This window comes from Falco punctatus, assembly GCF_963210335.1.
Source record: "Falco punctatus genome assembly, chromosome: 6".
In the NCBI taxonomy this organism is placed as follows: Eukaryota; Metazoa; Chordata; class Aves; order Falconiformes; family Falconidae; genus Falco; species Falco punctatus.
The window spans coordinates 81,826,487-81,850,715 of NC_137585.1; the positions used below are offsets into that span (position 1 = coordinate 81,826,487).

Here is a 24,229-nt window from a genome sequence, read left to right on the forward strand (position 1 = left end):
TAAAAAAAGCTTTTCTCTTTCAGTTCTCCAAAGCAGAAGTCAGACAGATTAGCCTTGCAAGCGTAAGTTGGTTTTGCATGATACTGATAAACATATTAGCAAGTATACTGTACAAGCGCCTGTGAGACAAACCACAGGCAAGCACCATGGAAAAAAAAAAATATGTTTTGCCAACCAAATACTGTACATGTCTCAAAGAGCAACCGAGTATTTTTGTGGCTGGTAAAACAGAACATAGCCTGTCCCTTTTTGGAACGGATTCTGCAGTAGAGAACCAAAACTAAATTTTTGCTAAGAGCTGAACCCATCCACACGTTCTGGCGTATGGTAGGGGAAGAACCACAAATGTACCCTTCAGGTTTCTTTTAGGAAAAAAGCCAGAGAGCCTTCCTTTTTTATCAAGTGGGTCTCAACACAGCCCTTATATGCTGCATCATCATCTTTGGCTATTAATGTTCTCCAAGTAGAACCAAAAGAACCTGAACATACGAAGTGCACAAAGAACCACTGCTGTAGAATACAGTTTTGGGAATGAAAAGTTAGCAGAAAAGATGACATGAGAAAACCCTGCAGTTTCAACAAGACACTCCAGTGACTAGTACACCTTTCTCACAATTTTTTTTGAGCTTCCTGAGCTCACACTGCTTACATACTCTTGCCTTTTCATATAAGCAGGAAGGATGTTCAGGGCAAATGAGCATTCTGCAGCTTCCATGTATTTACACTCCTTGATGCTCTCTATGGCAGAGTCTGTCTGTATGGTATCAGTACTGGCAACAGTATTACAAAAAGCAACCATTATTGCAGTGAGCCACAGTTCTTTCTTCTTCAAGAACATGCAAGAGGTTGCCAGGCCCCAGAAAAAGCCTGAATGGCCTTCCCATTCAGAGTGACACTTCTAAAGTGTAACCAGTGCTACCTGTCCTGCAAGCCTTGCCCTAGGGCAGGAGAGGCTCTACAAGTAGCTGGTGGAGAGAAAATAGCCTCTGCCGCTGTCTTTAAGGTTGGTAGCACAGACCAGCCTTCTGAGGCACCTGCCTTTTGGCAGCTCTACTTTCTCTCTTCCTAGTGGAAGCATATGATGCCTAGGATGGATGTCTGAAAGTCCAGAATAAATTATATACTTTCTTCTGAGATTCATTGCCATACAGATGTAGCAAATCACTCCACGTGACGCAATTTCCCCAGAACTTGTTTTCTGGCAATAGCTAATATTCATCTTGGCTTGTTTATACAGTCAATCTCCCCTGCTTCCGAGATCCATCTCTATAGCTCCTGAGCAACAGCCACATAACAGATTCTTGTTAGAAACAAGTCTTCGACAGCTGTACGACTGGGACATGATAAAATGGTTCTTTGGGTGCTCTTCCGTAACACAGAGTTGCAGTGTCCGCTGGAGAAATCTTCATGCTGCAGCATCTGACAGCACACTTCTCAGGCCCGTCCTCCTTCCTTTGCCCCCTATATTACTCTTAAAGCAACCAAATACAGAATGCAGCTCTTCTCAGATCCTCATAACTACTTGACTACAACACGATTTTTGTTGCTGCTGGACTACCTGGACTGTTGGTCATTCTGCTATTACTGAATGGACAACTGAAGTTCTTCAGAGGGCTGTTAGCATTAAAAAAAATGATAGGTAGCAAAGCAGTCTCCAGACAAAGCTGGCTTTAGACAACGTTTTTGTAAGAGCAGTTAATCAAAAGAGTTTTGGTAGAGAACATATTTACTTTTTTTTTTATGATATTCACCCTAAGAACAGAAATGACTTGATACTGTGATCACCTCCCTCTTCCACTTGGAGTTCAAATAGGTCCTCTCCTGGTTTTAAGGTTTTGGTTTTTTTTAATTTTTTTAAAAAATCATAACCATACTGTAATGTAGTAGAGTTAGAGATAAAGAACATTTTTACACCAAGTTTTTATCTAGCTCACAGGGGAGCAACTGATTTACCTGCCTCCTTGTATGAACCCTGTCAACAGGACAGCTCCCACCTTCCAAAGGACTTCTCAAAAGCATCCTTTCACTGCACATACTACTAGAGCCCTCATTATCATAGCGTCAGTAGAATTTCTCATAGTTTGGCAAGCTGGAGACTGGACGTCACACCAAAACTAGTATTTTATTTTTTGAAAGGAGCAAATTTCAACTCCAACCTAACCAACACAAAATAAAACCTCAACGTTTAAGCACACCTCAGACATTAACTGCATTGCTACTAACTTGTCTCTCTTCCAGATGAGAGTGGGTAAGTTCTTCCTTCCTCCCTCCCTCCCCCACTTCAGCATTAGTAATAAACATAAATAAACACTTTCCATAAACACAATTACTCTACAAACCTTTCTGCTGCGCTGCAAATGAGTTTGGAAAATGACTGGATCAGAAAAAATGTAGAAAGCCTTCCAAAACATCCACATTTTTCTTCTTACCTCCTGATAAAGGTCACTGAGATCCTCATGATGTGCCTGCTTAGAGCATCCTGGGAACTCTCTGACACAACAGGAATCAGGCGGCCAGTCCATCTCTGTCATTTCCAGCCAGTCTGTGAAGTACACCACCCCACAACATTTAAACTGCAAGGGAAGGATTAGCCAAGATCAGCAATAATGATGCTGCTTCTTCATAAAAAGTAGGTCATCAAAAAACCTAAATAAATTCCTATTAACAACTTTAAACATATTTACATAGGACTAAAAACATCTGCTGGTGCTTCCACCTATTTTCTTTTGCTGTACTTTGACATAAAAGCAATGTGAAAAATGTAGTGCAGTGACTTATGAACCCCTCAGAAATTGCCCACAATACTGCTCTGTCCTTTAAATCACAACTGCTCCCTCAAAGGATGCTTCACAGAAATTGTCCTACCCTGCAATTCTGCTATCCTTACTACAAGGAACTACCACGTGATGATTTCATGTCAAAAGGGTAACTAATGAACAAGCATACTTCTGCCTGAAGGAAGCAGGAAGAAAAGATGATTAAGGTCTGACTAGTGAGGCCTGTTCCTGCAAGGCTATAACTATGGTCACAGCAGTTGAAAACCAGATGAGAAAAAAACACCGATTTACCTGAATACAGAAAAAAAAAAGAAAAAAAGATTTTAAAAGTGAGCAAAAAGGTATAAAAATCACAAATGCTGAAAGGAAAAAGGAAAATGGAAAGAACGGGTGTAACACTAAAACACTGCAACAGAATCAACCATAAAATGAAGAAGTATGGCTGCAAAGCAGATGAGCCATAATTGGCTATAAAAACCACCAGGACTAACAACCTGTCTTCTCTGCAAAGCACAACAAGAGATTTAGAGCCAAATGACCAGCTTACCACATTCCAAGCGGCTTTTACATAAAAAAGGGCTGAAGCAGCTACATTAGATTTTCTTCAGCACTGGATGAGGACTCAGTATGAGGGAAAAGCAGCACTGCTGCAGGAACAAGATGCTGCTTTCTTCTGTCTGGATGTTCTCCAGTACCAGCCTGAGTGTAAGTCATCACCTGGTTCCTTCGACCCATGAGCTTGAGCATATTTGTGCCCCTTACTTGTCAAGTGCCTTGACTTCACCAGTCCTCTTACAAATCTCATTTCTTCCTTTTTCACCACAGCTTTCATGTCTCTCTTTATCAGTTCATTAGTCAAAATTCTCCCAGCATAGCACTTTCTAAGGAAAGCTCAAGCTTTGGCTCCTGATCGTAACTGCAAAGACCACCTTATTAAATATCCTTTTCTTACTCAAATCTTTTTTTTCTCCCTGCCCAGGTCTTCCTTCCTGACTTCATTTGATCCTTCCCACCTTCCTTAGCACAGCCACAACACTGATAACTAGACTAGCCAAGGGGTTAGGCAGAAAATACATTTCCCGTCTCTCTCAGATGTTAGAAGATACAGAAGCAGGAGCACAAACCTGATCAGGGCTGAATCTTTGGGAACAAAGTTGCAACTACAAATATTTTCTTTAGGAAAAAACCTGTACTTCTGACTGAAGGAGGGCCCCAAGCATTGTGCTCATTCAGACACAAAGCACGTACCAGGCTCTGACATCCACCGGCCGACTTATGAGTAGACTGAACTAAAAGGAGAGCCCACCAATTAAGCAGGAGCTGCAAAAGAGCCACGTCAGTTCACTTCAGACCCTCCCCAAATCGTTCCTCTGGTCAGAGACGGAACACAGGAAACCTAACTTCTAAAAGGAACATTTTCCTCCCCTGGAAGACTTAAGGCATAGCTGAAGTTTCATTACTAATATTCATATTAAAAATGGCCATTGTGATGACACTACAACAACCAGGGGGACAAGAGGCAGCTTTTAATTTAATCAACTTAGATATTTAAATCAAAATACAGTATCAGCTCTACTAAAGGAAACAGAGACCATTTGATTACGTTATCTCAGGTACAGAACAGACACAAACACTCTACTTGTGTATGGAGAATTACTGTTTCACAGACACTTGCATAGCCAGTGCAGGGGAATGGGGAGGGTGGGGGGGTGTTTAACCTCCTTTAGCCCTCACTCTCTATTTCAGGTTTTAGTATAAATACAGACTACTCAAGTGCTGCCAGGAAACGCTTAAACTAACAGGAAATCTGTGCAACAATGATAGATTTAAACATTTCAACAAGGGCAGCACAATGACAGGCATTTAAAAAGTTCTCTTCCTGCACGTGAGTGATATTTGGAGTTAATGGGTTTTACCTTGGGCAATTTCATGTTTTTGCAACATAATACTTCATTCTTTCTGAAGTTAGTTCTGAATTTTAGTAGGCTAGAGGGCAAAGCTGTGAATACACAAGGAAGCTTTTTGATTTGTTTCCCACACCTCCCAGTCAAAGGAAATAAAAACCCTGATCACTTTCTCAAACCACAGCCCAAGAGACAGTGTGGGCATCTTTTTGGAAACTTCCTTTCCCACTCATTTCTACCTAAACACGTATCTTAACCATGACAGCTCCACGGAAGGAAACTTAACAGAGCCTACAGGAAGGGAAACACAGATTAATATTAAAACAGCACATAGAAACGTTCATTTTACTTCACCTGCAGATTTTTAATTTTATATACATCATATTCTTAAATGTTATAATAATCCTAAAAGGCATTGATATCCTAACCTTACTGGCAAAGATGACAGCGTTAGCAATTTAACTGAAAGTAACAACTTCTTTGTGTGCTTGTGTTTTAGTGTATTTAGGGCCTACAAAGTTCAAGACTTGGATATCACGTGATGTTAAAAGACACCATCACTACACAGGGTTTCACATGAAACGAACTTGCATTTATTTACCTATTCACTTAAACCGAAACCTTCTCCTTTAGCAGATAAGTAACTTTTGCCAAGCACGTATTACTTCATCTCATGAATTAACTGTTGTCTTACCTCCCTCTGGAAAAAATTCCAAGCATGTGTCAGCCACTGGTACCTAGGTAGGCCATAATTGGTCATCCTGGCTTTCAGCGTGATCATATCGGACCACTGCACTGGAACCTGGAGTGAGGAAAGAAAAGCAACGCACACAACAGATCAGTTGGCTTGAAGATCCAAACCCAGAACTTCCATCTATTCCAAAATCTTTCCAGTGCAACGGCCAAAATAACCTTGTATGTAAATAAACAGGAAAACAAGAGCTTTGATTTTTCTGACATTGAAACTTTAGGAGCTTTATTAAAGTATCAGGAAAAATTTATTTATATCCTTTACTTAACATACATTGAAAAAGGAGCGGCATTTTTTAGAGATTCAGAGATAATGGGATACGATTTGATTACAGCGTTACCAGATTTTTTTTAACCTGGTAAAAAACTTTAACCAAGCCCATCCAAGTCATCAGGGATGCAACTTGTCTGCCCCAGTTTAAGCATTTCCCTGTTGTTGCCTTAGTCATTAGAAACAGGCAGCCACATGGGGCAATTCATCTCAAGATACATATTTTAAACAGAGCGTGTATCATTGTCTTGAATTCTCAAACTCATTTCACTGCCTAAGGTGACAAACTTAGGTTTAAATATCTGACTTCTAAAATATATAAAACTGAGATGAATTCTACCCTGAGAGTCTTCTCAGTGGCTTTCTGGTTTTGCCTGGAGCCCTGCATGCAGGTATCCTGAAAGTACTCGATTTCAGTATCCTGCTCAAGAACAGTAACAATGAAGTGCAGACAGTGAGATCTGTGAACTTTTTTTCTTTGCACACATTCAGACGTGTAAACCTTTTCTTCTGAAAGAAGGATTCTTGAAGTATTTTTCTCTCAAATTTGACTACTCAGAAGCAAGTTGCTAGTGCTCTCCATTGTCAGACTAGGACCCTCAGTTTTTAATTTGTCAGGAACAACAGAAGCAAGTCCTATGGCACCTGGCATACAATGCAGTTAAGACTCAAGGTAAGTAACTTCTGTTCAGCAGCAAAAATTTCAGTGTGCAGAATTAAAACAAGGAGTTGAAGACTTTGCAGTTCCCCTTCTAGACACACATACCATTCATCCAGAGTTTTGACTCGTTCCCATTAGCCTTAATACTCATGGTGAAAGAAATCACAATTGCAATATCAGCTTTCACTTGGAGAGCAGGGGAGCCCAGCTCCTCTAGCAGCTGCGACTTAACTATCCTGTTCAATTCTGAGTGAACAGTAAAAGCATTTTACAGATAGTAATAAATGTTATCTAGGGGGAAAAAAAATTATCACAATACTTCCCAAGGAGCCTCATCTTTGTTGCACTAGATGCTCTACAAAAATAAGAGGGACAATCACTGCCTGACTGACCCCATAACCCAAATAAGAACATTTGATAATGTTTCATTACTGCTGCTAGTTACATTTTTGATGCCCTGATAAAGCTCCATATATAATAAATGTATTAATAATATCCCAGAAATTTAACACACCTTTCACTTAGCAGAATTATTTCTTAAGCTATAAAGCACTGAACTCACAATTGTCCATGTGAAAAATGTGGTAGCAGTAGTGTACTAAAAACACTTAAAAAGAGTATCACAGAGTATTTCTACCACAAGCATTTACACTGGTCACTACAATAAAATAATTTGGGTTTGTATTCAATGCATTTCTCTTTGCACTGCACTGGAAGTTAGCACTCCACCTTCTTTGGATAGTATTTGATATTGCTGCAATTAAGCTTCTATTTGCTAGACTATTTCTTTATTATCTTATTTGAGTTGAATGCGGTCCAAGGTTACACACACAGCACAAGGCATTCAACTTCTTTATGAAAACAATGCAAAGCCAGGAGGTGGGGGGTGTGGGTCAGAATCAAGAAGTGAGAGAAGGAAAATTAAAAGCAAGTCAAAACAAACGAAACCCCACTGCAGGAAGGCAATTTGAATTCTGGAGCTAAGGAGGAATACTGGAATCTGTGTTTGATTGGTTCCAAGAATGCCAACATACCAAACCAAGGACATTGATCTATCTATAAAATAAACTTTCTTTCAGCTCATGCATGCAATACCGCACAATTATACATGATGTTGAGATGCATTTCGTTGACTATACACCAACACTTTTCCGTAGTGTGGAGACAAACAAAAACTAGAGATGCTGGCTTGGTGTTAGCATAAATTCTGCAAAGCTCTGTTTGCCATTGGGATCTACTTATTCATTATAATTTTTCTAATGAGTATCAAGGCTTGACCAATGCCCAAGTAAGCTGTACACCCACACTGGCTTTTCAGTCTTGTGGGTGGAATAAATAAGTCATGAGGCACACTTCATGCTGAGAGCCATCATGAGCTGGAAGGAAAATTGTTTATACAAGGACTCTTAGAGCATCTTGTCCACGTGCCAAGGAGAGCTCATATTGGATCAGCAGAGGTGGTTATGCCTCAGTGACATTTTTGACAACATCACCCACCACCTATACTAATGCCAACCAATTCTCTGAAACCCACCAGGGGCTCATGTGATTTCATGCTACACTGAAACCAACATGACATCAAATCACGCCCATGGGTATAAAAGGGAGTCTTATCTTAATCAAGCAGAATAGGAGAAAGCAAGCTCTAGGGAAGTGACTTGCACAGATATGAAAGAATGACTGCAAAAAATGCTGTGCTCTTCCAGGCTGCCACATTCCCTACAAGTTTCAGCAGCGAGAAACCTGAGACTGGCCCACTTCATCACACAAAGAGCAGTAGTGGTAGAACAAAGACACTAAGAAGACAAAATCAAATGGAAAGAGAAAACAAAACAATCCCAGTATTTCCAGAGGATAAGGAATCCAAAAAAATATATATAAAGGGAGAGAAGAATAGGGACAAAAAAACCCAAAAGCAGTTGCTGGCCAGATTTTTACCTGTTGTGTTTGCATGCTCATGTTCATACACTTGGACTCCTGGGAGAAAGAGGAAGAACCAGAGGAGCATGGAGTATCTGGGTTCACTGTGACCCACTGCAGAAGGTGCAGACACATAGCTCAGCACTGCTTCTTATTGCAAAGGGGTGCAAGGAGACCCATGTTTTTTTCTGGACAGAAGCAGCATAACCAGTGCCTTAACACATGGTAGGGCTATGACAGCTTTTATCAAACTGTCCCAGGTTTGGGTTTCAGTAGCATAGCAGGTAACTGAAAGCTTGGGGGATCACATTAAAGCACACTGTAACTTCAGGTTCTCGACTAGTGAGGGCTGGAGGAGGCATGTACCACTGCACTGAAGGCTATGTTATTGCTGGCAAGATTTCTGTGGAAAGACAGATGTTAGTTGTAACTGTCATCCTTGACAAAACCCCTGCAGAGGGTAGCTGTGCCCATAGGATGAAGCATGCCTCTTGTCTGCATTTCCAACTTTAAAATTCATCAATGTAAGCTGACATTTAAAGTAAAGGGACAGCCGTAACAGTTATATTAGAACACCCCTCTGGAATTTGTACTACAAGGGAATGAATGCTGATGCAAAGTGCTGCCACATAACTTCAGACTTCAAATCTGCCAGAAATTCCTTTGTCCCAGTACCCTGTAAGTATCAAGAAGGCTCCTTCCCATCTTACTACAATGTATGTACTACTCACTGTTGGAAAGGCCAGTATATTGGGCATATCTTGGCAGCTCAGAGAAACTATTTGCCTGTCTATTCATAAAAATGTACCACAACAAGTACAAGACGTAAGGATATGGCAGCCAGTAGAACATTTCAGTTTAATTTCTGCTCAACACTTACCCATTTTCTTGCATGATGGCTACAGGTCTTCAGTCTGAAAATTAAAGGCTGGTACAGCTATAAACACTAGACAGAGATAAAACCTCTTAACAAGTTTACAGATGAGAGTGTTTTATAGCCAAGACATGTTTTGCTTAAAACTGGCATTTATAGCTTGTGGAGGCAGTGTGAAGATTTCAGCAGACAGCAAGTCCTCTACTGAAAGAACACACTGTCTTTTTACAAGGTACACTCCGCTATAGCTCTTCAAAAGATGAAGAGCTTCTGAGGTAAAACCCCTTCAAATTCTTACATCTCCTCTCTCAAAATACTTATCTTAAGGCTGGAGTTTGTACCTGATCCTCAAAACTTCCAACGAATTCAATGAGAACCTGCCTAAGCAAGAACTAACAATAAATAAAGTCCTTAAATCAGGACTGCAGGATCTGGCTCTCAAATAAAGAGAGGGTGGAGAGAAACCCAGATAGGACCTTCCAGACAGAAAAGCTTTCCCAGAAGAATTCTCTGTTTAAAAAAAAAAAAAAAAAAAAAAAAAAGGCAGCCGCTTGAAATTAGACTGTCGGAATAATGAGCAAAGATAAACACTACTGCAATTAGAAAACAGCTAGCTAATGGAAATTTCTGTTTTCTTCTCTTGAAAAAACACAGCCTCCTTTTCTGACTCACCGTTATTTCCTGCTCGTAGGTCCAAACACCACAGGCCAGTTCAACGCAGAATATTACAAGCAAGCTTCCAAAATACTGCAGAAAACAGAACGGTCTTAGTTATTTTTGATATTCAGGTTAACTTCGAAAAAAAGGACTCAGTAATACTAAAGGACATCTCAAAACATTAGTAACATCTCACATGATTGAAGACATGAGATCTGAAATACGTTTTTGTAACCAACACATTAAAAATTCATGCAGCAAACTTTCTAAAGGTTTGTCATGTAACATTTCTTACTAACTGAACATAAAGCATATGAACATTGCAATGGGAAAATAAATTCATTTCCTTGTTGCCCAAGAGTGCAAGGCTACCATGAAAACAGTTGCAGAGGATGATATTTTTTCCTTCATGTATGTGGAAAAAAACAGAAATCTCTTTTTTTCAGTTCTGTCCATTTAAGCAACATATCCAAATCATGCTAATAGCCAAAAAGGGGAAGAAAAAAGAAAAAGAAGAATAAAAGAAGAGAAAATTGAAAAGACTGAAGCAAATAAGGTTCTTGAAAGTTATGTTCAAATCAAAGTGATTTAGATATTTGAGATCAGGCGTAAACATACAAGTATTTATTGAGATGGACTGAAATATCTTTGTCTATTACAAGATCTAACACTTGAACTATTTCAAAATAGAAAAATAGGTGTATAAATGAAGAACCTGTACAGGTCTTGGTAATGACAGTTAAGAAAAAGTGATTGCTATGATTAAGAAGAAAAGGACTATCCCTCCATGTAGCATCAACAAACCCTTTCTGAACTGCAGGATAAAGCTGCATGGAAATTAAGACTGCTTTAACTAGTGTTCTCTATTAAAAGTAACCCAATTAACTTTTATTGAAAGCAGTAGTATAGTTCCACTCATTCTTGACTCAAAACTTTCTTCCATGTCAATGGACTGAGCTCCCCCTTGTTCTCAGTACACAAGAATTAAAGTCACAGTCTTCATGGATTTTCATTTTATTTAGAAATCAAAAGAAACACCATCACAATATGAAATAGAATAGACTAAGTATATAATTCCATTAGTAGGATACATGCCAAAAGGCTTCCAATTTAGTAATTTCATTCCTGAATCTATTTAGCACAGGTATAAAAGACACAAAACAGGTACTAAGGATAAGTGATTTTTTTTATTTTCTGTTAAGGGGTCAATAAGTTGTATAATTTAAAACAGAGAATAAAAATCTACAATATTAGGATTTAACAGTCATCTACACAGCACCTTTTTCATTTACTCTGTCTAGAACAGTGTAATTCACAGATACCTTGGCAACTACTGAACAGTGTCTTCTATTTGCTGGTCAAATCTAACTCCCTGATTTAGGTTTGTAGACACAAACAGCCAAATTAAAAATGTGTATGTAAAAATATTCATCCGAACTTTCAAGAGAAACCTATACTCATACCCTCTCCCTGCAAAGGTCTGTTCGATAAAGATGGTGTTGGAAGAAGAGGTCCAGCTGTCCTAGTCTCCACCATGTTACATTGTATCCTCGTTGTAGCTGACCAAGACATCACATATCCTTACAAATCAACATTATGAGTTCACACAGAGCACCAGTAGAGGCCTTCAATAACCAATACATTCATCCTCCGAAAAGAGGAAAAAAATTGAGTCATACCTTGTAAGAGCGATTATGCTTTCTCTAAAAAATAAATTTATGAGCTTCTAGACAATGTATCCACTACCGCTGCAGTGCCTGCAAGTTATGAAAAGGGTTCTTTACAAAGTATTCGCTTTGAAAGAAGGAAAGAATGCCACATGCTTCAACTCTTTGAATTCATCCCAAAAAATGTTTAAGGAAATCACAGCTAATACTGAGATTTCTGAGAGTGAGAACAACTAAATGTTTTGATGAAAGGCAAATTTGAGTTCTCAGCTGTGAAAAAAAAAAAAAAAATCAGTGGTTTTATACTCTAATTGAGTAACAAGCCTGGGACTACCTGCTGTCCCCAGACCTTATACAAAACTCACTGATCATGGTGAAAGCGATACATCTGGGGGTATACATCTGGCATTCTCTGGAAAACTCTTTATTTGCAGTTCCTTGTAACATTTCATTCATTCACCAGCCTTAACATTTGAAACTTCCTCATTTTTGTCAGCATATAGTTAAGAAAGTTTGTGGTAGCAGTTGAGACAGAAGAACCAAACCCAAGATTTTCTCCAGTTACTGAATACAGCCCAGGACAGAAAATTATTTAGCCAGATTCACTCATAAAAGACTTCTGGGTCTGCCAGGAATTGAGCACTCCCAGCTAGCACATCTGAACACATCTCGGCACTGCAGAATCAAGCCTTCTGTCCTGAGAAAGCACATCATCTACTGATAAGGCAAAAGACAAAAAAAAAAGACACAAAGAGTTTACACACATGAAAGCACACGCTAAGAACTGAGCAACTGCAGGCACACCAAACTTGCACACAGGAGCTTCAGTTTCACCCTGCTACTAAAGGGGAATATTATACCTCTCTCCAAATGTAATGGTTTGAAAAACAAATGATTTTTTTAGAAGTTGTGTGGAAAAAAAACCCTCTAACCATTACTTGAATTTATTACCCCTAATTACCATCTTTCAAATACAGAAATTATTACTGGCTTCAATGCTTATTCCTTGTCCCCAATTAAATTCCCACTGGAGTCTGAATGATAAATGCATCGTTCTGCGTTTACACACTTCTGCTTTTTTGCCAGAAACAGGGACTTTGTTTTGAAGTAAGGCTTGTATTTCTTCCTGTCAGCTGAGTGGCTACATTTTGTAAAGGAGACTAACACACTGAGGAGCACTATTCTGTATTACACTCAACGCTGTGCCAGCAGGTCACCGATACTATCTTCTATACAAAATCTCCCTAACATCAGTCTTGGCCATCACTGAAATATTTTCTAAATTATTCTTTTTTTTTGGCAGGGAGAGGTTAGAATTGGGGAAGGCACAGAAGGGAGTGAATGGTTTCACACAGATATCTACATATCTAAAGGTTATTATAAAATAAAAAAAGTCTACAAGCAACTAATGCAAAGTCATGATCACTTCAAGAACTAGACCTTTCATATGTCAAGTCCTGCAGGCTTCTAACATTTCTCTTTGGTAGGCAATTGCTAATCACTATCATTCTTTCCCTAGTGAGACTATGCAAAGCCATCAGAAAACTGAAGCGGCTTCATCCTGTTACAAACCTGGCAGAGTCAGTTTCACCGAAGGATTTCCTCCAGCAAGGTTGTGAAAAAGCTAGTTTCTTCCTTGAGAGAAGCTGAGTGACTGAAATGCTGGTAGAAAACACTATTTTGAAAGTAACAAATCCATGTAAAAATATTTGTCAACTAAAATAAAAATATATAAATATAACACTCCTCAGTAAGTCACAAACACACATGTGGCCAAGATCCTCCTGAACTCCAGTATCCCTGCAGTGTCAAATGGATGCTGTCAACTAGCAGGAGCTACTTCTCCAGCATCCTCCTCATTAAGCTTGCTCACCACCGCTGGCCACAGGGGAGGAAGGCAGGCAGGCAGGCAGCAGCTCAGCAAAGCAGTAGCTTCCAACAGGAGCATCTTGTCTAATACCAGGAACTTTGCACAAGCTCCTGGCTTTTTTTTTTTTCCTGCAGCAATGAATGGGTATGTGTGCATGTCTCCATCCTCAGAGCACAGAGCTGCAGCGCTGACAGCATGCAGAGGCTTAAACCACTGTACTTTTCCAACACACCAGTCCTGAAACAGAGGTGAAGGAACTGGGGACCCTGTTCAGGAGAATCCTGTTCCCCTCCCTTTCTTGTGCAAGAGTAAACAGGAAACAAGTGGGAACAAAGTCATTACTGTGAAAACCACTTTCAGAGATGTAAAGACAGACGGATGAAGGTCCAAGGGAAGATATTAAAGATATTCTCTATGTAATCACAAGACCCTGTTCTGCTGAAATACTCTTCATATGGTACAGGTGTAAAAGCAACCACAGCTGACATCCTCATCCTGCCCTGAAACTTCCAGTGCAGAAACCACACACATCAACAGCACAGAAACCCACCACAATGAATACTACCAGATCATATTCAGCTACTACAGTTTGTAACAGCCTCCAGAGAGGTCATGCTCCTGTGCAAATCAGACAACTGCAAGTCCACTTCTACAGAGAATTCATACGTAAGACAGGAAGGACAATGGGATAGTGGAACATATTGTATGGAAATCCAATAATGATGAAATTCCACAATAGAAGGGAGGTAACCATCGAGTAAACAATAAAATGCAGGGGAAAAAAAAAAAAAACCAAACCACAAAACAAACAAAACCAGGGACTAGCACTGAAGTAATAGGTTTTGTGCCAATTCAGATGGCTATTCAGATAGCTTTCTGCATAAAGGCTATTAAAACCTGATAAAGCACTCAAAAGATACATAGTATTTTCACATACATATTAAAAAAATCAAAATAATTCAAAACTATTTTCAGAAAAATCTGTTTGGATTGCCTAAATAGGATTGAAAGTTTCAGTCTGAGTAAAATTCCTGCACACCACAGCGGCATCCCATAAGAGGGCACAAGTTCCATATATATATATATATATGTATACACACACACACACACACACACCAGTGCTTCATACAGAGACCATATATGCTCTGGCATATGCCCAAAATGTCTTTGAATCTGTCCACCTAAGGCTAAAAACTGAACAGCAAAATTAATTTCTCCAAATTAAATTGTAACAGGTTTTTGGCTATCCTATTTGTTCTACCAAACTAAGCAAATGACCACCACCACCAAATACATAACAGGAACACACTTCCTTCTTCATCACCTCAACCGTTTAGACACAAACACAAATAAAAATAGTAAATCCAAACACAAAAGCCACAATTACTGAATCTCAGGTATTTTGCACTTGTTTAAAAGGTGTTTGTTCCAACAACTCCCATTCTGTTCAGAGAATAATGTTGAACAGCACACAAAGTACCTCAACACACAATCTCTCGCTCATGCTTTCTATCCTGCAGAGTACAGGATTTTTTTGTTGCAATTGTGGGCAACTGCAGGGACGAATATAAAGCGTGAAGCACAATGTTTTTTGTTTTCTGCAAAGATGCAATACAAAACTCTTAGCGTAGGTCTAGAGATTTTTTGTTTGTCTTGAATGTGCCACAATTCCTGCAATTAATCACTTAATATAACTTGTCTATGCTTTTCAGGCAACAGGTGAAAAGAACTGGTGAAAAATAATGTTCTATTTTTGTTACTAACATGGCAACAGAACAATGGAAAAACTGGGACTTCAGAAAACACAGTACATGGAGGGAGTTCACAAACATTTTGTTCCTCCCCCCACCCCAATCCCCAGTTTAAATGCCCTTCTTCAAAATACTTCCAAGAACATGGAATTTTTCAGAGATTTTTTGACAGTGGAAGTATTACATTCTAATTGCATTTAGCAAAGGAAAACTAGTTAAAACTCTAGTGTTTTGCGGTAGCCGTCTTCAGTGCGATAGCCAGGGCAATGTGAACACCCAGTGTCCTATTATCGACCGCCGTGACAATCGCACTGGCACAGCTACGAAAACCACATGACTGAGGTTGCCCTTCCAAGCTCTAGTGTAAGTATTATGCTAGAAATTAAGTTAAGAGCAGGAGCCCTCGTAAGAAATCTGATGGCTTAGGGTATTTAGTGACCAAGGAGTCACTATGGCCCGCTGGTGCTAGAGCAGCCCAGGCAGGTAAGGGCAGTCACACTGGAAAGCCGTGCATACATACCCAAGTACATTCCTGAAGTGATACCACATGGGGGTTTTTCAGTCTGCCACAGCTGGGTTCGGTAATTTTTTTCCCCAATGACCTGTGGAATGCCTCATAAGCATTCAGCTACTGTAACCTGTAAAACCAGTGGACTGTTATCCCACAGACAAGGAGAAACAAAGACCCAAAGACATACACAGTCATGCTCTCTTGATCCTGCTCGTACCAAATGGGGTCTGACCATTTTGTTTGCAGCTTGGAACTGTGAATTGGAAGTAAGAGTCTTGAAAATATGTACTGATCTTTTTCCTCCTTCAAACCTTTGGGTTTGCATGTTGCATGACACTTCTGTTACTGTCATCCTAGAAAACCTGGAAAGACTTCACCGCCTACAAAATTCATTTCTACAGAACAAATAGAACCCATCACACAACACACTCAAAATACTGACTTCTTAAGCCCACTTCCAGACAGCGAGAAAGCAAGACAGCATTCTGCATGTGAAAGCAAATGGCAATGGCAGGCCGGGGCTAATGACTGGAGTCAGAAGTTGCAACATGGTGAAGAAAAGGGCCAGCATGGAGGGTGTTGAAGCTTTTGGAGAATCTGCTCTAGAAGACTGTAGAAATCCTTCCATTTTTGAGCAAATGTGCCTTTTTCTGAAGAATCAGTGTACTAATTAATGAATTCATGTGCTCTGTATTCCATTTAATAAACATCCTTTTTCAAGTATTACCACTACCCTACCAAGCGCTTTTCTTTTCTCCCAGAAGACATAAAACTTATTTTATTTCCCCTCAGACTCAAAGTAAACAGCAACCCCTTTGTCAGACCAAATGAAGAGCAGCTGATCAGCAAGTCCAGCCTCTTCAGACTTGCTGTCTGCTGCTCACATCACGTTCCTGAGCAACGTGGTCCACATGGCAAGAGGGGCAAGGGCAAGGGCTGACGGATATTCCAAGGGTAAGGCTGCTGCAGAATTAAGCCTTACCAGAATTCTAAAAGACCGGAGTATATGGTATGTAAAAGAAATGCCAGAAAATTTTAAGAGGGTTGTGCATTGCATTTCCCAATGGCTAACAGCCTGAGAGCATCAGCCTTGTTTTTCTGAGGCACAGGTCATCCAGACATCTGCCTGCACCCTGAGAAACGTCAGATGACCACCACTGCTACATCACCCATGGGAACCAGACTCTTTCTGTGCAAAACCTAGTAAGAAGTCCTTCTTCCCTCAGTAAGTTACAGGCTATGGTTCCCTTTATTTTTATTACAGTTTACAAACTAATGTGGTTATTGTAATGATTAATCCAGCTATACTTTTTTAAAACTGGAGCAAACGCTCATTAAATGGAGTCAGACAAGCCGCATGGAAAACTGAAATCCTCTGTTTATCCACTCCGGCACCTCAAACTTTCCCCTGCCCTCCCCTCCTCCCTCCTCAGCTCCCTCAGCCCTGCCCTGAAGGGATTAACAGTTCATTTGTCATTCCAATTTAAAATTTGGTTTACTTGCTTGACAACATAGAAATTTGTGAGAGATGCAGTCACAAGTCAACAAGGAAATGGCCTGAAACCACCAACTTACATGAGCTACTGAATACCATCCAGTTCTTCAAAAGAAATACATTCCACAGCAAAATGGCCAAATATCTCTATTACTTATAGATTCAGTCTCCTAGATCACAAAATTTTATCAGTCTTAAAGCCTGTGACCTTTGCAAAGTCCGAGTTTTAGAAAAAGTGGTAACTACTTATATAAAACGTTTATAACTGATTTTCTGATATTTTTTTTCAATGAACATTTTATTTGTCTAAGGTGTTCTTTTGATTGACCCTTTTGCTTTTTTAAAAACTAAACAAAATTATTTATGAATAGTTGGAACATTGTTCACAGCCTCAACTCTTCTGTGACATATTAGTGACCTGGTTTAAATTTTTACTTTAATGGTTAATCTCTGCTTATACAAGGGAACAGGTATTACTTTGGAAATAAGCAAATGCACACATCAGACAACTATTAGGATTTATTTGCTCAAGGCTCAATTACCTCAAGTCAATGAACTCCAAGGAATAAGGGTTGTTGCAAGGTCATGGTAAAGTACTGAACAGGACATAGGTAAAGATATCCTCACAGCCTACCATATTCCCCTTCCCCTTTCTTCTTCACTTACTTCATAGGATTTATATTAAAAACTAAAGTTTCCTGTTCTGCACAGATTTTTGAAACACATCTTCCTTCATCTCTCTACCCCCTCTATTTTCTACTAAGGAAATTAAACACCATAAAAATGGTTCTTTAGTCAAGAAAATCCTTTTTCCTTGTAAAACAGGCCAAATCAGTGTTGATACATGCAGTAACTCTGCCTCAGCATGCCCTGAAATGCTTCAAACATTCACCACCTTGAGTGGAAAAGTGCTCTTAGATATAAAACCCACACCGCAGCCTCTGTGCACACAGCAAAGTGCCTCTGTGGTTAATTAGTCAAGAGGGCAAGATTAGGTAAGAAAAAAAGAGATAAATTTACCTGACAGGACATCCACTCCATATTCAATTTGTGGCAGCCAGAATGCAGCTGAACTGCAGTGCCAAGGCATGCCCCAGAGGCGAGGCTGGGTTGTATTTCAGACAAGACAGGGGCATTTTTGCAGAGCTTTGTGGATCTGTTTACTCATTTACTCCTTCCTTGCCTTCAGGGACTCTCCCATTCCCTATTCCTTTCACCCGAGAAAAAACTGGGCAAACAAGCAATGAGAAAAGAGGAGCTGGAAAGGACAGAGGGGAAAAAAAGCACTACAGCAGCAAGACCACATATCATCCCAGCAGCTCCCCACCTTCTTTTCTCAGTCAAGATGCAGCATCCCTCATTTCCATCCTGGTGTCACTCCCAGCTCCCTAGCCTCAACAACCCCAGCCCCTTGAACGTACTGTCATATCAACCCGTCTTTTCAATAGCTTCCTGGTACCCACTTCCGTCACTGCACTTGACCAATCTTTCTATTACTATCTTCCCTCCTCTCTTACCAGGGAGTACCACTCCAGAGCCCTCTTCAGCTCTGGTGCCATTTCAGTCTCTTCTACTGCCCTGGGTATCGGTGACTTTCAAGAACTTGGAGGGTGGAAGCAGTACTAACAGTGTAACAAGTGGGAATAGGAGAAAACAGGAACAAAGAAGATAAAAGGAACAAGGCTTGCTCCGAAAGTTTTGGATCATGAGGCCACACATAGCGACACCTAGGAAAACCAATACTCAGGACCACACATCCCCAAGAACAGGCAAGGTAGTCACCCCATCACAGGTGAGCCTAAAAGCACAGCACACAGTAAAAAGCATGTGACAGAAATCCAGGCAGCATGTTTCATGCTGAAAACATTCTGGAACCATAAAATTACTACTGTCAACAGATATTTATCTTTTAATTTCACACTGTGATTTTTTTTTCCAAAAGGATGAGTAAGTGGTCTTCACTAATGTAGAAGTACACCAAAAAAAACCCACCCAAAACATTTAAATGGACAGCATTATAACCACACTGTCCAATCTTGCTGTCGTGAGTCAGAGGCATTTCCCTGAATTTCAAAATTTCAAAGGGCTGAACAGTTCTTGTTACTTTGAGCCACTGGATAACCGCACCAAATAGTACTATGCTGCCTCTGCTCTGGTATAACATGGCTGTGCATTCAAGGCCGCTGCGAAGTGCTAGGGTGAAAGAAGCGGATCATCACCATGAGCACAGCAAACATTTGGATTTAAGCCAAGCGTTTGAAAGAAGACCTGGACACTCCCACCAGCTCCATTCCTATCAGGCTCCTCCACCCCAACACTCTTCCCTCCACACTCCTCACACAAGCAGCTGCTCTTGCCTGAGGTTTGGTCAGCAGGCAGCACCCTTCATCTCAAAATACCTCCCCATTACGCTAGGCACCTTGTGTCTCTGCTCTGTAAACTCCCTCTCCTAATCAAGAAAATTTGGCACTGTTTCAAAGCACTTGCCTCTCTGCAAGTCTTTGAAGTATATACACAATCCTGTCCTGTACACTTACATAGGGGAAGACGAGGTCAACAAAGTGCACCTCATCCTTATGCAGACAGAGAGGCCGGCACTGAACCCCAGGACCAACATAGTCCACCCCACCGTGCTGGGAGCCCTGCAGAGCACACCCACCCCTGCAAAGCCCGTCTTTGCTCTGTAGTGACACTGTGGCATCACCAAAACTGATCTCAGTATCTAACAATTTGTATGAACCTTACAAATCCTGTTTGGGACAGGGAACTTTATCTTCTATCCCATTTCAAGGCAAAAAGATGTCTAATAATCGTTAGTACAGGCATCTCCTCAAGCAGTTCACCTTTGAATTGAAAGTTAGAAATCCATAAAGGAAAAAAAAAAAAAAAAAGCTCTGTGTTTATCTTCTTGAGAAAGTTGCTTATATGTGAAATTACTGGGGTATAATAAAAATTGGTGAATTTTAAGTATATTTTCTCTTACAAGTGGAACGTCAAACAAGCAGCACTTCAAAATACAAACTAAATGTCCAGCCCCTTACACTGACTATGTGAATGCGAGTTCTAGCACAGTACTGGCCTCTGAGCATCAAACTGGTACTACAGTGTTATAAACCTACTTAAACCAGTCTTTCAAGAAGGCAGGCCAACCTGTCTTGTGAAGAAGTTTTCCTCCTGCTCACACCATATTCACACACACACACATAAATGAACTGATGATAAAAGGCTCACACCACATTCACATCACACACATATAAATGAACTGATGATAAAAGGCACAAAATATGAAAGCTAACCCAGTCTTTTTCCTGTCTAATTCTAAACTGCATGGGTTTACCCCAAGTATGTTTGTCAGTTATTCTTTCCCTTTCAATGCTTGGTAGTTAAATAATGAATAAATACTTCTGGTTGGTAAGTAACAATTCCAGCGCCAAATGTTAATACAAGGTATTGGAGCAGCTGTGACTGTGGTAAGAGTCCAGTCCACGTGGGTCAGAACAAATATCCTTTATTACTATAGAACCAATAACCTACATTATTGAAGAAATAAGTGGTGCTAAATTCTTATGCTAATTCATGCCCATTGTAGCCGTAAGTACTGTAGAATAGCTGTGCTGTGGTACTGTAGAGTAGGCTAACATTTCCCAGAATAGGAGTTCTTTCTAGGAAGACATTAGGAGTTACTGATACCTTGCAACACAGCAGACATCCGAATTCAATCACCCCGTCACCTCTGCACTACAGACTGAAATGGGTGTACAGGTACAGAAGAATCTGCCCCGAGCGCTGATACGGTCAGTTGTTTCCCGTCATTCTTCAGACGGACTTCACAGAAACCACTTTCACCAACGCTGCATTTAACTGGCTAAGAACTACTGACATGAAACAGCTACATGTACACAACGTTCGTCACGTGCCTCCAATTTACCTTTTCAACCAAAACATAGTACCATTTCATTTTTTTCTTCTGTGAAATACCAGCCTGTTTTTAAAGAAAAGACCAGTTTAGTTTAATGATTGCTTGTCTGGTTGTGTTTCAACTCAACAGACAATTCAGTCTGCCAAGTTTCAATTTATAACCAGGTTATGCCATAAGTGAATTAATAAGCTCTTTGACCACACACCAACAGGGTCTAACAACGTATAGCTCTGAGAAATACTTATTTCTCTGCCAACTTTATGATAAAACTCAGTAAAAGGATTTGCCCTATTGACCATCAAATATTTCTAACAGTTTTTCCCTTTGCGAAAACATATGCAGACAAATTTGAATCCTGTGCTGTTTGAATGCTGTAATTACAGAAAACTCGTAGTTATAAATGCCAGATTTTGCAATGAAACTCCAGCCAGGAAAACATTTTCCAGTGGGATTATTCATGAAGCTCTTCTTGTCAAACAACAGAGTTTACCCTTGTTGTTTTAATAAAACAAGAACTTAAAAAAAAAATAAAATCACACACCCATGAAGTTACCATTCTTAGAGAATAAGGGGGGCGAGGGGGGGTGTTGGGTTTTTGGGGTGTTTTGGGTTTAGGGTGTTTTTTTAGTTAAGACTATATGCACAACAGACTCAATACAACCCAAATATACAGAGCCTTAGAAGAGGTAAAGGACGGTTCCGGATTTGAAAAAAATAATTTAAGAATCTTGCCAAATAAACTGTAATAGGCACTATTAAACTTGTACTCTAATTTCTTATCCTTGGACTTTTTATACATTCCAGTCAGGGACTAGCAACTTACAAGAGTCCAGATCTTCCAGTTTAGGCCGGCATCACAGCCACTCACTCCTACATGAGGACATCAGTCATACACAATACTTAAATGTCATGCACAATAATTAAATTATATTACAGGCACTTAGGGTACACATGGGCTTTTTATACCAAATAGCCTTCAGGACTACATATTCCTGATGCAATTAAAATTAAATAATCATAGCTTTCAAATGCTGGTTCTACAAATAATAAAAAGCACACACCCCAGAAGACTGAGGTGTTATATGTTCTTACAATTAAGCTGAGTAAACATTAATTCAATTTATATTTATGCCCCATGTGAAACTAGGAAGTTTAGTCAAGCATTTAATCAATTGCAAGATAAAATTTCAAAAACAAATGAAAATAATTATGTATTCAGATGTATTATAAATATCTTACACCATAAGATATATATATTTTATGGTCCTTATGCTTTATTAGATTTTCCAAAAATCCAAGTCAATTAAAAACATTAGCACTAGCAATTAACACGCTGCCAGCAACATCAAGATTTGTATCCAAATATTGCTGCATGCCATAATTATGGCTGTTCATGTACTTCAAAAAGAAGATTAAAAACATGATTGAAGAGGTTGTTAATGTTTTACATGAAGGTTCTTTTCTTTTAGTTCATCTGGTTGTACAAAAGCTCATTTTGTTGATCCATCACTTTTCTGATTAGCCTGATGAATGAAGCATTGACTTACGTCTGCGTACTTCTATGGTATAACATGATTGCATTCATTTAACAATTAATCAAAGACAATGAGATACTTAGGAAGATATCATTTAGTTTTGTTTATCAGTTTGCTTTGCAAGCGCAAATTTTCAGGCTCCTGAAAATGAAATATTGCAACATAAACTGATAGAAATTTCTTGTTTTGATTTAGTATAATTTGATTGCCTAAAGACACTTTAAATAATCTATCTCTAGATGGCATTAGAAGTGGTAAATGATTTCTTCTTTTCACTGACAGTTTAAATAAACTGAAGGCCAAACCCAGTTATAAATTAATTTTCTTTTTAATTAGGTAGGATTTTTTTCCAAGGCTTATACAAAAAATGGTAACTTTTTTCTAGATACTATGTAGCATTGATCAACATCATATAGTTACTTTTGCCTTTTAATTAGTTTTAATTCACATTAAAAAAAAGTATCACCACTATAAAATAAAAGAACACTTCACAAAAATAATCTTAGCAAAAACCCTAAGGGTTAATAAGTTTACCATCTTTTAATACTTTCACTATCGGTATAAAACAAAAATATGTACAAAGCTCTCTTAAGGTATGTGTGTGAGAAAGATGACTAGATAAATAATTGCATGGCATAAAATTACATTCATCCATTATTTTCATGCAAGTGCTCTTAGCTAAAGTAATATCTGTCTTAAAACTTGTTTCCATTGACTTTAACATTGCAAGGTTAAGATCTAGAAATAAAAAATGCATGACTATTGTATTACTATAAAGTATTCAGAATTAAATGGCAGTTTTTCCTAACTGTATAACTTTGAAACAACAATCTTCATATATATATATATATATGTGTGTGTGGGCTTAACAAATACCCAAAAGGAGAAGCAGCATTTGCCCTCTTGCAACAGGAAGAACACTTCTGCTGCAGACCTTCAGCTGGAAATCTCAAATAAAGCTTACTCCAACCCTCTTAAGTAAAAAAAGCCATTTTAATACAAAACCCCAGTAGTTTCATGATAGGTTTAGCTGCAGTTCGAATATTTCCTGTTAGTTAAAAGCGAAGGCTGCATAAACCTCAGCCAACTTCTCACTTGGTTTTGTAGTCATTTTGTGCAAAATTTGTGAGGTCCACGTCATGTACTTCAGCCTGCACAGATCCACAAGAACAATGCAACTGTACACACTCTGAAGGAGCTCAACACACACTGTAGTGAAAAAAACAGCAGGAGCCCAACTCTGCTTGTGTAAGACTCCTGGATACTCTCAAGAGCTGAAGGATTTTACCTGTCCACTTTCTCCTACTGCATTTACAATAATCAAGTCTCATACACCTCTTCAACATCCACTGCTCCCACTCTCTGGGGCTTACAGACTGCTCAGAATCCCGCTTACCCTCACGTTGAAACACAAAGTCAAACTCAGCGCAGGGCTATCAGCCAGACCTCTAAGAAGCACACAGGCACATGACACTCCTTGATCTCAGTGCTGCCAGCGGTCTAAATATTTTTAAACTCCCAATCTTTAAAATGAATGCAAGTTTGATGGGCTTTTTGGTTTGGGTGGGGATTTTTTGTTTTGGGGTTTGCTTGGTGGTGGGGGGTGTGTGTTTCTTTGGTTTGTGGTTTTTGGTTTTGGGGTTTTTTTTGGGGGGTGGGTAAGGCAG

At 39.4% G+C, this 24,229-nt stretch overlaps 1 protein-coding gene across 3 annotated transcripts in view; it reads right to left on the bottom strand.

The window, feature by feature from the left end:
- TSPAN12 (tetraspanin 12) overlaps window positions 1-24,229 on the bottom strand; it is a 45,350-nt gene that overhangs the window by 5,094 nt on the left and 16,027 nt on the right. For all 3 annotated transcript variants that reach the window (XR_013929183.1, XM_080393975.1, XM_080393974.1), the window contains exons 5-7: window positions 9,830-9,904; window positions 5,376-5,483; window positions 2,430-2,573 (exon numbers count right to left, since the gene is read on the bottom strand). Coding sequence is in view for 2 of the 3 variants with exons in the window: in XM_080393975.1 (XP_080250101.1) it covers window positions 2,430-2,573; window positions 5,376-5,483; window positions 9,830-9,904 (327 nt within the window). In the remaining variant the exon portion in view is untranslated. The remainder of the gene's footprint in view (window positions 1-2,429; window positions 2,574-5,375; window positions 5,484-9,829; window positions 9,905-24,229) is intronic.